The sequence below is a fragment of the Mustela lutreola genome, chromosome 14 (genome assembly GCF_030435805.1).
Source record: "Mustela lutreola isolate mMusLut2 chromosome 14, mMusLut2.pri, whole genome shotgun sequence".
Classification (NCBI taxonomy): domain Eukaryota; kingdom Metazoa; phylum Chordata; class Mammalia; order Carnivora; family Mustelidae; genus Mustela; species Mustela lutreola.
This window is the reverse complement of record NC_081303.1, coordinates 30,995,932-31,014,801: the sequence shown is the minus strand read 5'-3', so window position 1 is coordinate 31,014,801 and position 18,870 is coordinate 30,995,932. Positions and strand designations below refer to the sequence as shown.

Genomic DNA, 18,870 nt, shown 5'->3' with positions numbered 1-18,870 from the left:
TAATGATTACTGAAGACAGAGAATTCAAGTCAGTATGGGACTTTTTTATTTTCTTGGGACATCTAACACTAACTTGTGAAATTTAAAAGTGAACCTTTGGCCCCAATCCCTTATCTAACTTAATACCAGTTTCACTGATTTTTTTTTTTTTTTTAACATTCTAAGTGTCTTGTCTATGCCTTCTCTTTCTGCTCCCAACATCCCAATCCAAGCTGCCATTTTATCCCAACTATGTACCTCTTACTGATCTACCTACATCTGCTGACCCTTCTGAAGTCCTCTCTGTCCAGCACCCATGGTAATGTTTTCAGACATCGAAATCTGTTCATATGATCCCTCTTCTTAAAACATTTTAGTGGCTTTCTGTTGCTCAGAGGATAAAGACAAACCATCCTAATATGGTCTACAAATTCCTCATAGTTTCCGGTCTAGCTGCACTGGCCTTTTAGTCCCTGTCACCACTGATCTTGTGCATATCCTGATTAACTCCTATTCATCCTTCAGTTCTTGGACCAAGTTTGACTTTCTCAGGTAAGCTTTTCTTGTCTTCCTGCAGATTCTCCTAGCACACTCTGCTTCTTCACTGGATATATCAGTTGCAAGTTTACACTAATGTTTTGTGATTCAGCAAGTATTTGCTGAGTGTCTGTTACATGCCAAACAGTGGTTTAGTTCCATGAGGTACAGCAGTGAACAGACTAAAATTCCTGCCCTGGTGGATCTTACATTTGAGTAAGGTGAAGATAGTGTGTCATGAAAACCATAAAGCAGCCAGAAGAGAACAGAGAGGGAGGATGATGAGAGTTCCAGTTGTAGATAGGGTGGTTTCCGGAAGGCTTCCCTGGGAAGAGGCCATCTGAGCCAAGACCAGAGGAAGTGAGAGAGCAAATCGTGGGTGTTTGGGGAAGAGTGTTCCAGGTAGAGAACAGCCATTGAGCTATATGAGGGAAGGGGGTAGTGAGGGCTAGATGTCATCCAGGGTCTTGCAGATCTTTACTCTGAAAGAGATGGGAAGCTCTTGGAGGGTTTTGAGGAGTGGCAGTTTCTGACTGAGATGTTAAGTAGTTCTTTAAGTCACTTCTGACTACTGACTTGGGGGTGGGACTGGTACCAAGACTGAATCAACTGTGAGAGACAGTGTGGCTCGGGTCAGGATGGGAGTCGAAGAGGTCATGGCAAAGTTGTCAAATACTATGTGCAAGAGGAGTCAGGGCTGATGCCAGACAGGGTTTTTGGCCTGACACCAGAAGCGTGTCGTTGATACTCTGAGATGGAAAATTATTATTATTATGTTCATAACTTCTGGGGCTGCCATTCATCTAGAATATTATGTGCAATGCTGCTACTTGTGGAAAAAGGCCAGAGCAGCAGCTGGTGGAGGAAAGAGCAGGAGTTTAGCTTTGGACATGTTTGGGTTTACATGTTTGTTAGAATGCAGAGTTAGGTAATACGTAACTGTATTACTGTCCAGGTTTCAAATGTAGTTTGAGAGAGGTCACTGTAGAGGTGTTTCAAGAGTTTACCAAGAAGGTGACTATAGATGGGAAGAGGGGTCATAGTTAGTGTTTAGGTGGAATTAGCAAGAGATGAAAAAGCAACAGTGAGTGATTTAGCGGGAAATCAGGTTATTAGTACGGAATTTGATGAGCCAAGTGAGGGAAGTATCTTTAAGAAAGAAGGAGTGATAAGGTGTAAAGAGTTGTTAATCATGTACTTACTTGATTAATTGCTTGCTGCTTCCACTAGGTTTTAAGCTACATGAGGGCTGTCTGACATGTGATGGGATTCAGTAGTTAGAATGAGAAAATGAATATAGTAACAGCAAATACTTGTTCAGTGAGAGAATGTCTTCAGAAATTGAAGGAGTAACTATTGGAAGATGTGATGTAACTATTGGAAGATGTGATGTAGCACAAAAATATTCTTGTTAGGTGTTAGTCTCATATAATCAAAATTACATGAAATCTGGCAGTATAAGGAGAATTTCTTCATCTGGCAGAAAAATGTTTTCTAATTTACTATGAAATATTCAAGACCTACAGCAAGGCATAAGGACTAATAAGATGAACCCCTGTGGACCCACCTAACCAGTCCTGTTGAAGCCATTCTGCATTCTCCCATGTTTGCCGTTCTCCCTCCTCCCACTGAGGGCCACCATCCAGTATTGATCTATATCATTCCTGTGCAGTGAGCTATATTTCTCTAAGTATATGTATTCCTTAGCAGTAAATGCTGTTGCAGGTTTTTAATTTTTCATGTAAATGGTATCCTGTTGTTGTATTTAGCTTGCTCTTAACGTTCATCATTGCTGCCAGCACCGATGGTAATATCCACACTCCAGCACACTAATTCCTGAGTTGTGGAGCATCTTTGTTGTGGGATATCTTTGAGTTATTAACGACCACCAGTTATCTGAAATGTTTGTACAGATGTTGTTTGTCATGTCAAAACTCTTGCTATTGACAAATTAACAGATAAACCATGAAGTCAGTCTAGTGTATTAATCTTTTTTATTAGCATAAATGGTGTTTACCTCATTATATAGTTACTAGATTCACTAAAGAATGAACACTTTTGTTAAATCAAAATTTAACCTCAGACATTATGAAAGAGTTATCCCTGAATCTAATAAATTTATCTTGTGATGCGTTTACCCATTATGTCAGGGTTTAAGTCCCTATATAACTTTATGTAAAACTTTTTTATTTATTTATTTTTAATTTTTTTTTTTAAATCTTGTTTTTTTTTTTTTTAAAGATTTTATTTATTTATTTGTCAGAGAGAGAGCGAGCGAGAGCAAGCATAGGCAGACAGAGTGGAAGGCAGAGTCAGAGGGAGAAGCAGGCTCCCTGCAGAGCAAGGAGCCGGATGTGGGACTCGATCCCAGGATGCTGGGATCATGACCTGAGCCGAAGGCAGCTGCTTAACCAACTGAGCCACCCAGGCATCCCATGTAAAACTTTTTAAAAAAGCATGTTTATGCTTCATGAAATTTTAAAAGCTTTTTAGTTATTCACTAAAACTGCTAATCAGAACTCACTATTACATGTACATATTCCTGTTATTTATTTCAGGTGGTAATTCAAGTTTTCTAAAATGAAATCTGTACGGAATTTGAACTTCGAAGAATATAGCTTCTGAATCCAGCCGTATGGCTTGGTGATTGAGTGTAGGTTGGTGATTGCACCAGCCAAGTCTCACTCGATTTTCTATAATAGAGGCAATTTCTGAGGCACCTGGAACTTACTGAAATATATATCTCTCATTAATTCAGTTCCCTAAGTAGACCTGTAATTCCTACCAGTTCATGGAATTCTGTATTCCTGTCTTTTGTGTTAAGTACAGTTTAGATGAACTGGTTCTACCTAAACTTGTTCTTTAACCCACTGAGCCATCCAGGCGCCCTACCTAAACTTGTAGGAAGAAAAGGGCACCTTGCAAAGTGCAGGCACTGTCTCAGGCTCTGGCCACTTACCTGCACAGTGCCTGTCACACAGCACACTGCAGAATTGCTCAGGGGGAAAAGGAAAAATTCCACGCCTTTTATTTCACTGTAGAAACTATCTCTCTTATCTTGGAACTGGCACAAAAAATTGTTTATGGTATAGGGACTGTCCTTAGTCATCAGTAGAATACTGGCTAAATAAAGTCACATCTTGAAGAGCAGATCTGAATCAAACAAATGCTAAGTCTGGTTTTTCTCCAACCCTGTCTCACACTTGAAGTTATCTCAGATCAAAAGAAGAAAAAAGAACACTTTGGTACTTTGTTTTCTTAGCTTTTTGTTTTATGGTCAGAAGAATGGAAAACATGCTTACCAATGAAAAGAATTTAATGTTACAGGAAAGTTCATCAGTGATACAAAAAACTATTGGGTAGGAATATAACTACAAGAAAAGGTGTGCTCCAGTTTCATTTTTAAAGATTCCCTGTCTGTGTGGTATGCACCATCTGTCCATTATTATTACCATTCAGAACCAACCCTAGGAGTCACTCTTCCCTTTTCTCTCCATCCTATTTCCCCTGTTCTCCAGTTGATTTTACTTCCTAAAAAACTTTTCTCTCCTTCCCCATCTCTGTCAACTCTGAACGATAGTTATTAAAAGAGTACCATGTTTTCATAAGGCTGCAGCTCACTGGCTCTAGAAATATGAGCACTCCTTAGTGTCTGTGCAGGATTGTTGGGCCTGAGACAGGTCTCAGCACAGCCAGTGCTTTCTGTACCGCCGGGTCCCTCTCCATTGGAACACTTTGCCCTGATTCCCAGAGCTGCTGCTACAGAAATCCTAAGAATCTTCATGTCCCCACTGACCCAAGCAGCATGGCCAAATTTGGAAGGTTCTATGGGTGCTGCTCCATCTCACACAAAATCCGCCTTTCACGCTTCTTCCCTCCCCTTGCTAAGCAGCCTTCTCTCAGTGGTGGGGAGAGTGTACAGTGATACTGTTGCCGAAACGGTCATTACAGTGATCACAAAAAGGAAAAAGTTTAGCAGTTTGATTATTTATATTCTACCATTGGTAATGGGTCCTTACAACTCTTATTTCCATGGAGTTTTGTATCTCTCTCTCTTTTTTCTTTTGTTTAAACCAGTTTTGGGCACAAATTGCCATGTATTTTGCCACCTCTTTTTTAAAAAAGATGTTTATTTATTTATTTGACAGAGAGAGAGAGAGATCACAAGTAGGCAGAGAGGCAGGCAGAGAAGGGTGGGGGAAGCAGGCTTCCCACTGAGCAGAGAGCCCCATGCAGGCCTTGATCCCAGGACCCTGAGATCACACCCTAGCCAAAGGCAGAGGCCCAACCCACTGAGCCAGCCACGCACCCCTCTTTTTTTTTTAATCAGTGTCTAACCTTCATAGCTCTAAATGGGTGCTCAAAATTTTTTAATTATTTCACTTATTTTAGCCCTTTGAATCCCCAAAGAGAATTTTTAGTGGCAAAGCATAAAAGCAGGGAGTCCGAAGACTTGCAGTTTTTTTCAGCTTTGCCATTTATAGATTGTGCCATTAATAGAATCTATTTCAAATCTTTGGCCTTTTTAAAAAATGACTGAATCTATGAAGTAAAGGATTTTGGACTGTTGGTTCTTCAGAATACCGTTTAGGTCTTCCAGAATTCCTGGAAGTAGGATTGTTTTTATTGGTGACTTCAGAGTAAAAGTGACAGTTAAGGGTAGTTCTCAGTCAGTAATAAATATAATTTTGATCAAAGCTGCAGGAGTCTTAAGCAGATGATCAGGGTCTAGTGATGGTCATGAGTCAAGCTCTTATAGATTGGGGGGTGTTATCCTCTCACTAGATAAATTCCACAAGGGCAGAAACTTTGATCTTTTTTGTTCACTGATGTGTCTCTAGTGCCTAGAATAATACCTGTTCAGTATTTGAGTTTGTTTTAGTGACCATTCCAAGGCTTTATACTGTAGAGCCCACAGACATGTCATCTCCCAGTGTTCATCATGTTTGGAATCATTTCCAAATGATTCCAAACAAAAGTCTGTTACTCCAAGAATGTGACTCATAAAATAGCGTTCTTTCTATGGAAATAGGAGTTTTGGTTTTTTTACCCCACCCACAATTAAGAAAATTTTCAGGTTTTTTCCTCTAGTATGAATTCCTTAATGCTTAGTAACAGCAGATTACAGATTTTGTGCATGCACTTATTTCTGGTGTGAATTTTCTGTTACTTAGTTGAAGCTCAGCTCTTGTTAAAGTTTTTCCGTATTTCATACACATAAGGATTTTCTTGGCGTGATTTCTCTTTTGATCATGAAGGTTTGTTTTCTTTTAGAAAGCTCTGACATGTTTATAGGGCTTCCCTCCAGTGTGAGTTCTTTTGTGTTGAAGCAGTGAGTGTTATTTTGAAGGTGTATTACATTTATAGGTTTTTTGGGTCTTGTCTATTACAAATTCTCTCATTCTATAAAGCTTATATTTGTTCTGATGACATTGGTATGTTTATTACATCAATAGGGTTTCTCTTCAGAATGAGTATTTTATTACTCAGCACAGGATGTGTTATGACAGAAAGTTTGCTTGCAATCAGATTTTCTTTTTAATCGCAATTCTCTGGTGCTTTTGATCATTCATAAAGGGTGAACTGTGCTTGAAATCTGTACTGTCGTCATTACACACTGGATAATGTTTGCCTCTTCTACGAGGTCTCAAGTGTTCGTAAAGAGTCCGGCTCTGACTAAAGGTTCCTGACATGTATTGCATTCAAAGAAGAAAGTTTCACACTTTATTATAAAGTTCTAGTAAGTCATTTAGATTATTTCAATAAACAGACATTATATACAGAGCACAGATAAGGCTCTCATGTGTAACTGGGATACACTAGAGATTGAGGAAGAATGGTGGTGAAATGAGGAAAAGTACATAATAGTTAATTCTGACTCTTATTAAAACATTTCTGAAAAACTTAAAGTTGATATAAAGTTGATATTTCTGACGATATATTGAAGGCCATTCTGTATGCTAACATTTTTGTGTATGTTAGAGACTAGAATCTTGGCAACATCCCAGGTTCCAAAATCAGGAATACCATAATTCTGTGTTATTGTTGTTTTTTTATTGGAAATTATCATTTGCGTTAGAACTAAAATGTAAACAATTCGTGAATATGGTGGGAGGGTTGAAGAAAACAAAGAAGACATGAAAGATTTGGAATTTTCTGTTACAAGCAAGGTAGAAACTCTTCTGTATGTTACATTACTGCGGCTCATCACCGTGAGTGTGGTGTAGTAAGTTTAGGCTTAGAATAAAACCAGAGAAGGAAGGGGGGGCATTGTTGATTAGGGGAGTGGGTGTATCATGGCATCAGTGGTAGCAGAAGGTAGCTCCTGCCTTTATCTCTGCTATCATTCTAGGGACAGCTATAATGTGTCAGGAGGAAGGCAGAGGGGGAACAGAGGATGTGACTACATTAGAAAAGAAAGATATTTTTGATTTAACATAACACATTAAAGTTTTATAAAGTTTCAGAACTTTATTCTGTTGATTAAAAATACAAGAATCGTAACGAGCACATCATCTGTGGTTGAGACTTCTTTCTAAATAGCCATATAGGCTGAATGCTAATGGAGATACCATCTCCCTTTAGAGCTTTGCATCTTTTGAGCATAAGAGTACCTTAGCATAATGACTTTCTTCTGTGTGTCAGCTGTACTTCAGAGAAACAAAAAAAGGTCTTCTTGTGAGGATTCCCTGCTCCCCACAGTCTTTTACAGATTCCATCACTTTTTCTTTTCTTCTCTCAATCTCTGTCTAAATGCTGGTCTATATTGGCCTTTTCTCTTCTTCTATCTTTAGGTATCCCTACAACATCACCCTTAGAGCAGTCCTTTTAAGAGTGTTGGAACCTACAAGATGAAATTTAGAGCAAGAATTTGACTTTACAGAACAAACCTACAAGAGACATAAGAGAAGCTGTGGCTCCTGTGAAATTCAGTAATTCTTTCATAGGGTAGGTGGTCGTGAGTTGTGGTGTTTGCTCCCCACGTGCTTCCAAAATAAACTCAGTGAGAAATTGGGCTTCATAGTTTCATAGCTCAGAGTGAGCCCATGAGTATTCTTCTACATAATTCTTTCAATGACCATTTAAAAATTGCATTTGTATCTGTGAATTGCTGTTAGATTTCTTTCTACTGCCTGATTTTAAAATTGTAAGTTAATCCATTTGAACAACTTTTAAGAGGTATCAAGGCTGGTGTATTTCATTAAGCTTTTGCTAAAATAGAGGCTTACTTACACAGTGTACTTAAATCAGTCCTATTCTTAAACCAGACTCCCAGAAGAATCCTTTGAGTCACTAAGCTTACTTTTTGGTGTTCATGGAGATGTTTTAGTATCTAATAGCCCTTGCCTAGACTGATATGCTGTCTAATGCAAGATACCACTGGTGGGAGAATTTATTTCTCAGATCGTTAATAGTGTTTTTTGGAGGAAGATCCTGGAGTCTGAGACAGAGACAGAGACAAAGGGAAAAGCAATTTTTTTCCTCCTCACAGAGTTCAGTGGCTTTTGAGAAAGAGGTGGGGCAGGGCAAAATTCCTTTAAGACTAGCTAATATAAGTGCTGGTCAGGGTTTAAGAAGAAAGTAATGAGTTCATTCCTGGAGTCCCAATGCAATTCCAGCTCATTAAATGAGATTTTTTTAAAAAGATTTTATTTACTTATTGGACAGAGAAACAGAAAGATCACAGGTGGGTAGAGAGGCAGGCAGAGAGAGATAGGGAAGCAGGCTCTTCCCTGAGCAGAGAGCCCCATGCGGGGCTTGATCTCAGGACTGACCCTGAGACCATGACCTGAACCGAAGGCAGAGAGGCTTAACCCACTGAGCCACCCAGGTGCCCCATTAAATAAGATTTTTATTGTTGTTGTTTGACTTTTTATTTTGAGGTAATTACAGATTCACTAGAACTTGGGGAAAAAATAGTATAGGGATATTAATTATAGATTCATAGGAAGTTGCAAAAGTACTGCAGAGAAGTGCCACTTACCCTTCACCCAGTTTCCCCTAGAAGCTACATCTTAACGTATATGGTACAGTAGCTGGACCAGGGAATGGACGTTTGTATAACACATGCCTGTATAGTTCTATAACATTTTTTTCTATGTATAGTTTTGTCTAACCATCACCTCAGTCAAGATACAGAACTATTGCAATACCACAGTGCTTTCTCTCCCTTGTGTTACCCCTCGCTAGTCAACTAGTCCCACTCCTACTCACTCCCCACCATCCTTAACTCCTAGAACCACTAATCTGTTCTCCATCATTATAGTTTATTGTTGTATTAGATGTGCGAGTAATACAGCATCATCTCAAAATGGAAATGTTTTCTGAAGCAGAAGCTACTGTTCTAACAGGTTTTAAAAAACCTGCTTATGTCTTACATTTTCTAATCACAGATTTCTTTATTTTTTTTTAAAGATTTTATTTATTTATTTGACAGAGATCACAAATGGGCAGAGAGGCAGGCAGAGATAGAGAGGAGAAAGCAGGCTCCTGGCCAAGCAGAAAGCCTGATGTGGGGCTCCATCCCAGGACCCTGAGATCATGATCTGAGCCGAAGGCAGACTTAACCCACTGAGCCACCCAGGTGCCCCTAATTACAAATTCCTTTAAAATGGAGGGGTCCAGTGGAATTTTCATCCATTTGCTACCAACTAATGTGACCATAGATTCATTCATCCCCACCTGCTTCCTGTCAGCTTAGTTAAAGGGACAAAGCATTTTTTCCATTAAATTAATGATGTTGAAATGTTCTAAGTATTGGATGAATTTTTTATCCAAATTTTTATCCATTTTTATAATTTTTTATTTGAGGAGTCAGAGAAGCATTTGGAAGTTTTTAGTGCAAAAAAAAAAATAAAGCTGTAGTTCATTGATACTTTTATCTGGATTCCTTGTTTATTATAATTTGTAATAATGATGAAGATAGGTTCAAAGGAGTTGATATGTATAAAGCACTTAGATTAGTGCCTGGTGTACAGTAATCTCTGTTAGTGTTAACTCTTACTTTTACTGCTGCTGTTAAGACAGCTGTTCTCAGGCTGAAAAGGCCTTTCTAAACATAAAACCAGAAGATGAAATCACACAGAAGAGGACAATATAAGTATCAGCTACTTTAAAAACAAACAGAAACTAGGCCTCAGTATGCACGTAAAGAAGATTGGGAAGGTGTGTTTTCATAGATTTTCTCTTTGGTGGGTTTATAGTTGGTTCATGGCCCCACCCTCCCTTTTCTCTCTTTTTAACAAACGTAATTACTCTTACAGTTGGGGAAATTGAAGCAATGAAAGGGGATAAATATACCCAGATTCAGTAAGACTTTTAGGAAAATGACACTTGGTAATAGTATAAATGACTCAGTATTTCAGCAGGGCAGTTGGATGGGTATCAAAACCTTGAAATAGTTCATCCTCTTTGACCTAGTGATTTTACTTCTAGGACCGTATATTTAGGAAATGATCAGAAATGTGAGAAAAGGTACAAGGATATTCATTAGTTAGAGTGTAGCCTTCTAACAGGAAAGTGAAACTCATTTTCTGTGTGAAGTTTGTTACTGAGTTTGAACTGGTAAATGGCTACATTACGTAGTTTGATAAGTATAGTATCAATTTGACACAGACACTTTGATCATGGCATTAATATAAATTTGGGAATAATATTAATTGGTGAAAAGCAATTCAGTATTTATAGATTTAATCCTAGGAAATTGTCCTAAAATATGATGTCTCTATATAGTTAATATATATTCATATAGTTAAATATTTATATTTTTAGAACAATAATACTTTGTCGAGGTTAGATGTTTTTAATATAGTTATCATGTTTTTACATTCACATAATGTCTATCACTATTTTCTATCTATACAGGGAGGTAATGTGAAATGGGTATTTAGGCTCAGTAACAATTCTTTTTTTGTTTGTTTGTTTTTACTGTTGTTTTATATTTTCCTCCAGTAATTTCAAATCTGAAGGTTGTAATCTAGCTTTAGGTTTTAAAAAAGTTAGTAATTGGTATCTTCAGAGCACTTATTGCTTATCTATTGTGTTGAAGCAGTAATTGCTGTTTCTTCCCTCAGTATTCTTCTTCTTGGTTACTCAGGCCAGAAAAGGGAATCGGCGTATCTCTGGATACCTCATTTTTGGCCTATGCTGTGTAGATCTAGTTTTGACCAAGGCCTGCCTGCCTCCAAAATATCTGAATCTACCACTTTTTTCAATATTCACTGATATCACGCCAGTCAAGGGAATAGTACTTGTGTTTCTGGAAGTATTATATCATCATAACTATTTCCTCCATCTTCCCCTTAGACTGTTTCTTTTTATTTCTGTTTCTAAATTTTATGGAAGATAAGAATACATCACATTTAAGAAGTCACATATTTCCGGGGCGCCTGGGTGGCTCAGTGGGTTAAGCCGCTGCCTTCGGCTCAGGTCATGATCTCAGGGTCCTGGGATCGAGTCCCGCATCGGGCTCTCTGCTCAGCAGGGAGCCTGCTTCCTTCTCTCTCTCTCTCTGCCTGCCTCTCAGTGTACTTGTAATTTCTCTCTGTCAAATAAATAAATTAAAAAAAAAAAAAAAAAAAAAAAGAAGTCACATATTTCCATCATCCCCACCCTTGAGCCGCAAACCCATCCAGCGTCTTAGCTGTGTTCCTCCTTGGAGGAGTTTATGTCCAGTTTTAAAATAGTGCATCTAAATGCCTGTCATTTATAATTCTTAAAATTTTGGATATGATTTATTGACTCGGTACTGTAGAAGATGATTTCATAGTCGTACATTCTGTTCCCTTGACGTTTACACAGTTGACTTCCTCTTCTTTTTCGCATGTAGTTATGTCATAATTTTGACATGAATAAGTAATCATGGCTCAACTATTTACAATTGAGCTGTGTTTACTTAAATTTTGTTTTCCTTGAGCTAATAACTTACTTAAGCTTTCTCTGTACTGGTCACTAATTTTTCTGCCAGTGGTGAATATAGTGAATGCCTTCTCCGTGTGTTCAAACTCTTAGACATTGCTTCATCTTTGAGAGGTACCCTTCTTGTAATTTCTGTCTTCTTGCTAGTTAATGTCTGAGCTGTTGTTGTTGTTGTTGTTCTTCTTCTTCTTCTTTTTTTTTTTTTTTTTTTAATTTATTTATTTGACAGAGAGAGAAACCGCGAGAGAGGGACACAAGCAGGGGGAGTAGGAGAGGGAGAAGCACGCCTCCAGCTGAGCCAGGAGCCTGATGCAGGGCTTGATCCCAGGACCCTGGGATTATGATCTGAGCTGAAGGCAGACACACTCAATTGACTGAGCCACCCGGGGTACCGCTAAACTGTTGTTCTTAAGCTCTACTCACAGTTGTGTCCCAGGATCTCCTTTACTGTTAATCTGGGTATTCATAGTATTTCCTTTCTATGTTTGTTACTAAGTTTCCTGGATCCCATGTCTTCTTTTTTCTTAATTTGCTAGTTTGTTTTAAGGAACCACATAATTCTGCTGGCTCTCTGAGAATAGGTACATATAAAACAAATTCTCTGAGACTTTGATGTCTGAAAATCTCTGCAGTATATTTTCATATTTAATTTCACATTTTTGTTGGGCACAGAATTCTAGGATTTTGAAGACATTTCAGTTGTCTTCGACTTTCAGTGTTACTCTTGAGGTATCGAGGCCTTTGATCCCTTTTTCTGCCTGTAATCTATTTTTATTTTGCTTTGTTTTTTAATCTTACTGATTTATAATCCCTTAGTCTCTAATGCTCTAAAATTTTTTATGCTAGGCCTTGATTTTGAGGTTTTTAAAAAATTTACCCCATTATAAAAGACACAAGATAGGTCTTTTCCTGTCCTTAAGTTCTAGAGGCATTAAAAAAACTTTTTTGTTAAGCTGTTTTTCTCTGTTCTTGTTATTATGCAGACATTGACTCTTATGGACTCTATAAACATAATATTTTGAAAAAACTTTTTTGTTAAGTTATTTTTCTCTGTTCTTGTTATTATGCAGACATTGACTCTTAGGGACTCTATAAACATAATATTTTGACTCCTATTTTGAGTTCATTTTGTAAAAGATTTTATCACCTTTATCTCACAACTCTTATGTTGGTTTTTAAAATCTCCCTTACCATGTTTTTCATTTCTAAAAGCTCTGTTTTGTCCTCTAAATATATCCTCCTGTTTTTGCCTAATGGGAGCAATACCTTAGCTGTCTGAAAGTAATAGTTGTATGATTTTTTTTTCTGTTTCTGTTTGTTTGTTCATTTCCTGCCCTAACTCAGTTTGCTCAGATTAGATAGATAGATTTCCTCAGATAGATTCTCTTTCTTTCTGGTGTGGTTACTTCATTACAGCAGGGTTCTTAACCTGCTTTGAACCTTGGACCCCTTTGGCACTTGAACAAAGCCTATGAAGCTGAACCCCTCTTTAAAAAATCAAAGGAATCAATTCTATGAAAATATACTTATCACCATATTTTTATAACTGTTTCATAGCAATATATATGTGCTTCCTTATTAACATATTAAGATACAGAGATAATGAGCTAATTTCAAACTAGTGGTAAGTATAAATGATATTTTTGGACTGCCTGTACCAACTATAGGGTGATAGAAAAATTTTTTATCAGTGACAAAAGTCACAGGTATTGTTAACTCTTCTGTAATCTGTACTGTGCATTTATAATAAAAAGGAATGTCATATCAGAGATTAGTATAAAATAAAAATTTAATTTTTTGACATCCAGATTTAGTAAGCCCTTTGAATTCTATTGACAGACCCGGTCAACAGAATTGACACCTGAGGTGTCTTGATACCCTAGAGTATCAAGAACTCTTTTTTTTAGAGGTTTGATCACACATTTTGGGAGGTTGGCTGTCAGCTCAGAGAGTGAGGTTCTGGGAGCCTAACTGAAAGTTCTGAGTAACTGAATTGGGCTTGGCATCTACTAGGCTTCAGTATACATTGTAGGAAGCTCAACTTGCATTATCTGGATTATTTGGGATTCAAATCGCTTCAAAGAAGGATCCACCAGTTTCCCAGTAAAGTGTAACTCTAGTCATCTGTATGCTCATAGACAAGTAATTTTCCCTCTTACATACCACTAGTAGAGTTTGGTTTTGTGATTTAATTGAGTGGTTGTAGTATTAGATATGTTCCTGTTAAATGGCTCTAGGAAAGGACACAACTGTCTTTTATGTTTCGAAACCTTTAATATAGTAAGAAAACTGAATTTATTTTTACTCATTTTTTTCAGGAGCTTTCAAGTTGTGGATGGAATAAAAAAGAAAAATACAGTTCTGCACCAAATGCTGTTGCCTTCACACGAAGATTTAATCATGTGAGTTGCTTGTAGAATTTTGATAATTTTGTTTCTGAAATTCAGTTCCTTAATATATTTTCTTTTTTTTTATTCTTTTTTTTTTTTTTTTAAGATTTTATTTATTTATTTGACAGAGATCACAGTAGGAGAGAGGAAGGGAAGAAATCACAGAGAGAGGAAGGGAAGCAGGCCCCCTGCTGAGCAGAGAGAGCCTGATGCGGGGCTCGATCCCAGGACCCTGAGATCATGACCTGAGCCGAAGGCAGCGGCTTAACCCACTGAGCCACCCAGGCACCCCCCTTAATATATTTTCATTAAGAAGTAGTTTAACTTCTCACGTCAGTGCTGGAATATTGTCAGCCACTGTCTCTTCCAACATTGTCTCTCTGCATGATCTCTGTTTTTTTCTTCTGTAATTTCTCTTGGAAATTCTTTTCTACTCTCTTGCTATTCTTTTCTACTTGTGTCTTAACTTACCATGTTTTGTATGTACACCCATTCTGAGTGGTTTCTTCAGATCTATATTTCAATTCACTAATTCTCTTATAGATGGGTCATACCTGTTCTGTGTGCTTTTACGCTAGTGTTATTTTTAGTATTTCTTAAATCATTTTCAACATTTTACAATATAATTTCTGTGTTATTATCCAAATCATTTTCAACATTTTACAATATAATTTCTGTGTTATTATCCAAAGACCTGGGAGTACTAATTCTGTGTTATTTTTGCTGATCCTTACACAAGATGGTTTTCTTATGCATTTTGTAATTCTAGATTGAGAGCTCATGTTCATTTAAGCTTTATCTGTACTGCATCTATGGGAATTCTGCTGCTGCTTAGTTTGAGGGTATATCTCTTCTGAAATACTTTTGTTTGCTTTTGCTGGTACCAAAGACTATAATGACTTAGTTAAATTCCTCATAAGTTTTGGTTGTGAACTTCCATACGTGGCTATAGTGAGGCTAGTTACAGATTCTTAAGAAAAACTTATATTTTTCTCCATCTCCTGTGTTTGTCTTCCCCTGCCAGTAAGTGAATTGTTTTAGCCTACAGGTTCTCCCAAGATCATAGCACTTTGAAGATCCCTTAGATAGACATCGTGTGGTAGAATAGAGATGGGCAACTTGTTTTATGTCTTAGGAGGAGTATTAAATCCAAAGCCCCTAAGTCACTGAGAGAAAATCCTCCATGGGCAGCTGCAGTGCCCTTTCTTTTAACCGTAGCTTTGCCTTTGTTTCCTCCCTTATTTCCCCTTCTTTTTGCCTCTAGGGGAAATCCTTTCTTTTGAGTTAGTCACACGTTTTTTTAAAAAAAGAGTTTGTTTGTCTTTAACCCAATATTTCTAGAAGTTTATATAGCAAACAGTTTTTCAGGTTATTTGGTTCACTGTATTCCCCAAAATGAAGTGGATCAAAGTTCTTAAAAATGAGATTAAATCATTAAAATAGGATATAAGGCAACCATGTCTTTCACTGAATTTTATATTCAAGTTATATAGTTATATATTCAGATTTTTCTGAATTGCTCAGAATTTGTCATCATAGTAAAATTTTTTTGCCATAGCAAAAGCATTGTTAAAATATTCACAAATATGACTTTAGATTTTAAGGCTGTTATTCTTAAGCCAAAAAGTTGCCAGAGTCAAATATGGCATGTTGTACCAAAAGCCTTTATCCTTATTCCAGGTTACAGTTGATCCTACAGTCTTACTTAGTTGGTCCATTACTCTGTTAATTTCTCCGAGTAGCATCATAGGAGGTTTGAAATAGTAAATTATGAAAGAAGTTAGTCTTTTAAAAGGAATCTATCTGCCCGATTATTATTATTTTTTAAAGATTTATTTGAGCGACAGCAAGTGTGAGGGGGGTGGAGGGGCAAAGGGAGAGGGAGAAGAAGACCCCTCCCTGATCAACGAGCCCAATACGGGCTTGAGGCCGGGCTTAATCCCAGGATCCTGGGACCTGGAGCCAAAGGCAGATGATTAACCAACTGAGCCCCCCAGGCGCCCCTTGAAGTGCTTTTATAGACACATTTTCCTTCATCTGGTATTTGCTTGCCCAGAGATTCACTTCCTATAAGCAAGGAAAGATAAATGTTTGATTCTTCCCGTTTATTTAATAATTTTGAAGATAACGAATTGGTGTTCTGTCTTTCTCTAATAGTGACCAAGTAGTTTTTTATTTCTAATACCATTATGAACTCGTAAATTTAACTGCATATGATATGTGTCAACCCATTGCGGTTATTATCTTTATTGAAACTAATACTCCATTTTAGGCCAGTGGAAGTCTTTTCAAGTTGGCATTCATATCCTTTGTCATGACCCTGGTAGTATTGAATAGTTTCCTTGCCATCGGGTATACAAATATGTTTCAGGTTCATTTTGTCCATTACCTGTCCCTGGCCTACAATCAACATTTCAAACATACCAGTCCCGGTTTCTTACTGGGGGTAGTGGACCTGGATGCCAGGAATGCTCATTGCTGTCAGAATGACAACTTCTCTGCCTTTTTCAGCAGAGATAGCTAGGATATCTGTGTATCATACACATAACATAGACATACAACTATTTATTTATTTTTTTTTTTAAGATTTTATTTATTTATTTGAGAGAGAGAGACAGTGAGAGAGAGCATGAGCGAGGAGAAGGTCAGAGGGAGAAGCAGACTCCCCATGGAGCTGGGAGCCCGATGCGGGACTCGATCCCGGGACTCCGGGATCATGACCTGAGCCGAAGGCAGTCGTCCAACCAACTGAGCCACCCAGGCGTCCCGACATACAACTATTTAAAGATAAAGCATCCCATTAGTTCATATTGATACTTCTAATTTAGATTCAAGACCAGGGTTTTACTTCCAACTCTTCTGTATTACATCCACATGTTCTTTCTTCCACACCCGGAATTCTGGTTTTCAAGGAACACAGGACATGATGCAGTACCCTATCATACACTCATTTGCTTTATCCTACATAATAAACAAAAGGCTCAGAATAATACTATTACCAATAATGTTCCTATAAACAGATAGATGTTTTGCAGATGTTCTGTTTTTATAATTGTACTATATGTTGTCTGAGCATATGGGCATTATATAATGCACTCTCTTTTAGTCTTAGTTCTTTGAAAAAGTAGCATCCTTATGTTGCTGTTTCTCTAGGCATTTTGGTTGCCTGAAGCTCATTCTCTGTTACAATACTCAGGAAGGACTCACTAGAACAGTAAGGCCAGAATTCTTGCATACTGACAAATTTTCCTGTCCTCTGTATAAAAAATTTTTTTCCGTGATATTATGTTACTCCATTTTTTTTTTCTTGACAGTGTTGCTGTTAAGAAGTCTGATGATAATTACATTTTCTTTTCCTTCAAAATTACTTGATCTTTTTGTCTCTATGGTCAACAGATTTTTTTCCCAGTAATTTTATTGAATTGTATCCTACTGTTGGTCATTCTGGATCAGTATTCTCAGGTGTGGTTGGCTTTAGCTGGGTCTATCAGTTGGAGAGCACCTACACTTAGCCTTTCCAGCATGGTGGTCTCAGGTAGTCGTACTTCTTACATGGTAGGTAGTTCAGGAATCCCAGACAGAATGTTCCAATAATCAAGGCAAGGCCTACATGCTCTTTTATGACCTTGTCCTGGAAGTTATCATCAATTTCATTAATCTTCTGTTCATTAAAGTAGTTACAAGCCTGTTCAGATGACATGGAGGTTAACATATACCCCAACTTCCAACGAAAAGAATGACAAAAAACTTTTTGGCCATGTTTTAATATCTTGATGATATTAGTCTTAAAATTTGTCTCACATTAAATTTTTTTTAAAGATTTTATTTATTTATGTAGCAGAGATCACAAGTAGGCAGAGAGGCAGGCAGAGAGAGAGAGAGAGAGAGGTGGAAGCAGGCTCCCTGCCGAGCAGAGAGCTCGATGGAGGACTCAATCCCAGGACCCTAGGATCATGACCTGAGCCAAAGGCAGAGGCTTAACCCACTGAGCCACGCAGGCACCCCTATCACATTAAATTTAGTTAAGTCCGTGATTATGCAGTTTAGATTGAGTTCACAGGTGATAGGCTATTTGTTGATCAAATATCTAAATATCTAAAGTATAGCTTTTGATATATTTTAGAGGTAAACTTTATCAAAATTAGGGATAGTTATTGCCAAATATAGTAACAAATACTGAGGTGGTTTTGTAAAATATATATATAAAATCTGAAATGTTTCTCTCTAAAACAGGGAGATGAATTGTGAGGCAGTGGCATTGTATTTTGCACTGTCATTTCTTACTAATATACCCTGTTTTTAGACTTACAGAAGTGTGAGCCAACTGATGGTGCCTTGATTTTCTTTTCATAGTAAATGAATTAAAAATATGTTACATTGTACCGTATGGTAAACAAAGTACTTCGATCAGAGTGGATTAGAGCCTCTTAGTAGTGTTACAGATAGATCTAGTATGCCTTCTGATGAATTTTTTTTTATTTATTTTTTATTTATTTTCAGCATAACAGTATTCATTGTTTTTGCACCACACCCAGTGCTCCATGCAATCTGTGCCCTCTATAATACCCACCACCTGGTACCCCAACCTCCCACCCCCCGCCCCTTCAAAACCCTCAGATTGTTTTTCAGAGTCCATAGTCTCTTCATGGTTGACCTCCCCTTCCAATTTCCCCCAACTCCCTTCTCCTCTCTAACTCCCCATGTCCTCCATGCTATTTGTTATGCTCCACAAATAAATGAAACCATATGATAATTGACTCTCTCTGCTTGACTTATTTCACTCAGCATAATCTCTTCCAGTCCCGTCCATGTTGCTACAAAAGTTGGGTATTCGTTCTTTCTGATGGAGGCATAATACTCCATAGTGTATATGGACCACATCTTCCTTATCCATTCGTCTGTTGAAGGGCATCTTGGTTCTTTCCACAGTTTGGCGATCATGGCCATTGCTGCTATAAACATTGGGGTACAGATGGCCCTTCTTTTCACTACATCTGTATCTTTGGGGTAAATACCCAGGAGTGCAATGGCAGGGTCATAGGGAAGT

General features: G+C 37.7%; 1 protein-coding gene across 2 annotated transcripts in view; it reads left to right on the top strand.

Annotated features, from left to right (window-relative positions):
• Positions 1-18,870, top strand: part of RALGPS2 (Ral GEF with PH domain and SH3 binding motif 2) — a 156,041-nt gene that overhangs the window by 44,192 nt on the left and 92,979 nt on the right. For both annotated transcript variants that reach the window (XM_059147046.1, XM_059147045.1), the window contains exon 5: positions 13,752-13,835. In XM_059147046.1, the coding sequence (XP_059003029.1) occupies positions 13,752-13,835 (84 nt within the window). The remainder of the gene's footprint in view (positions 1-13,751; positions 13,836-18,870) is intronic.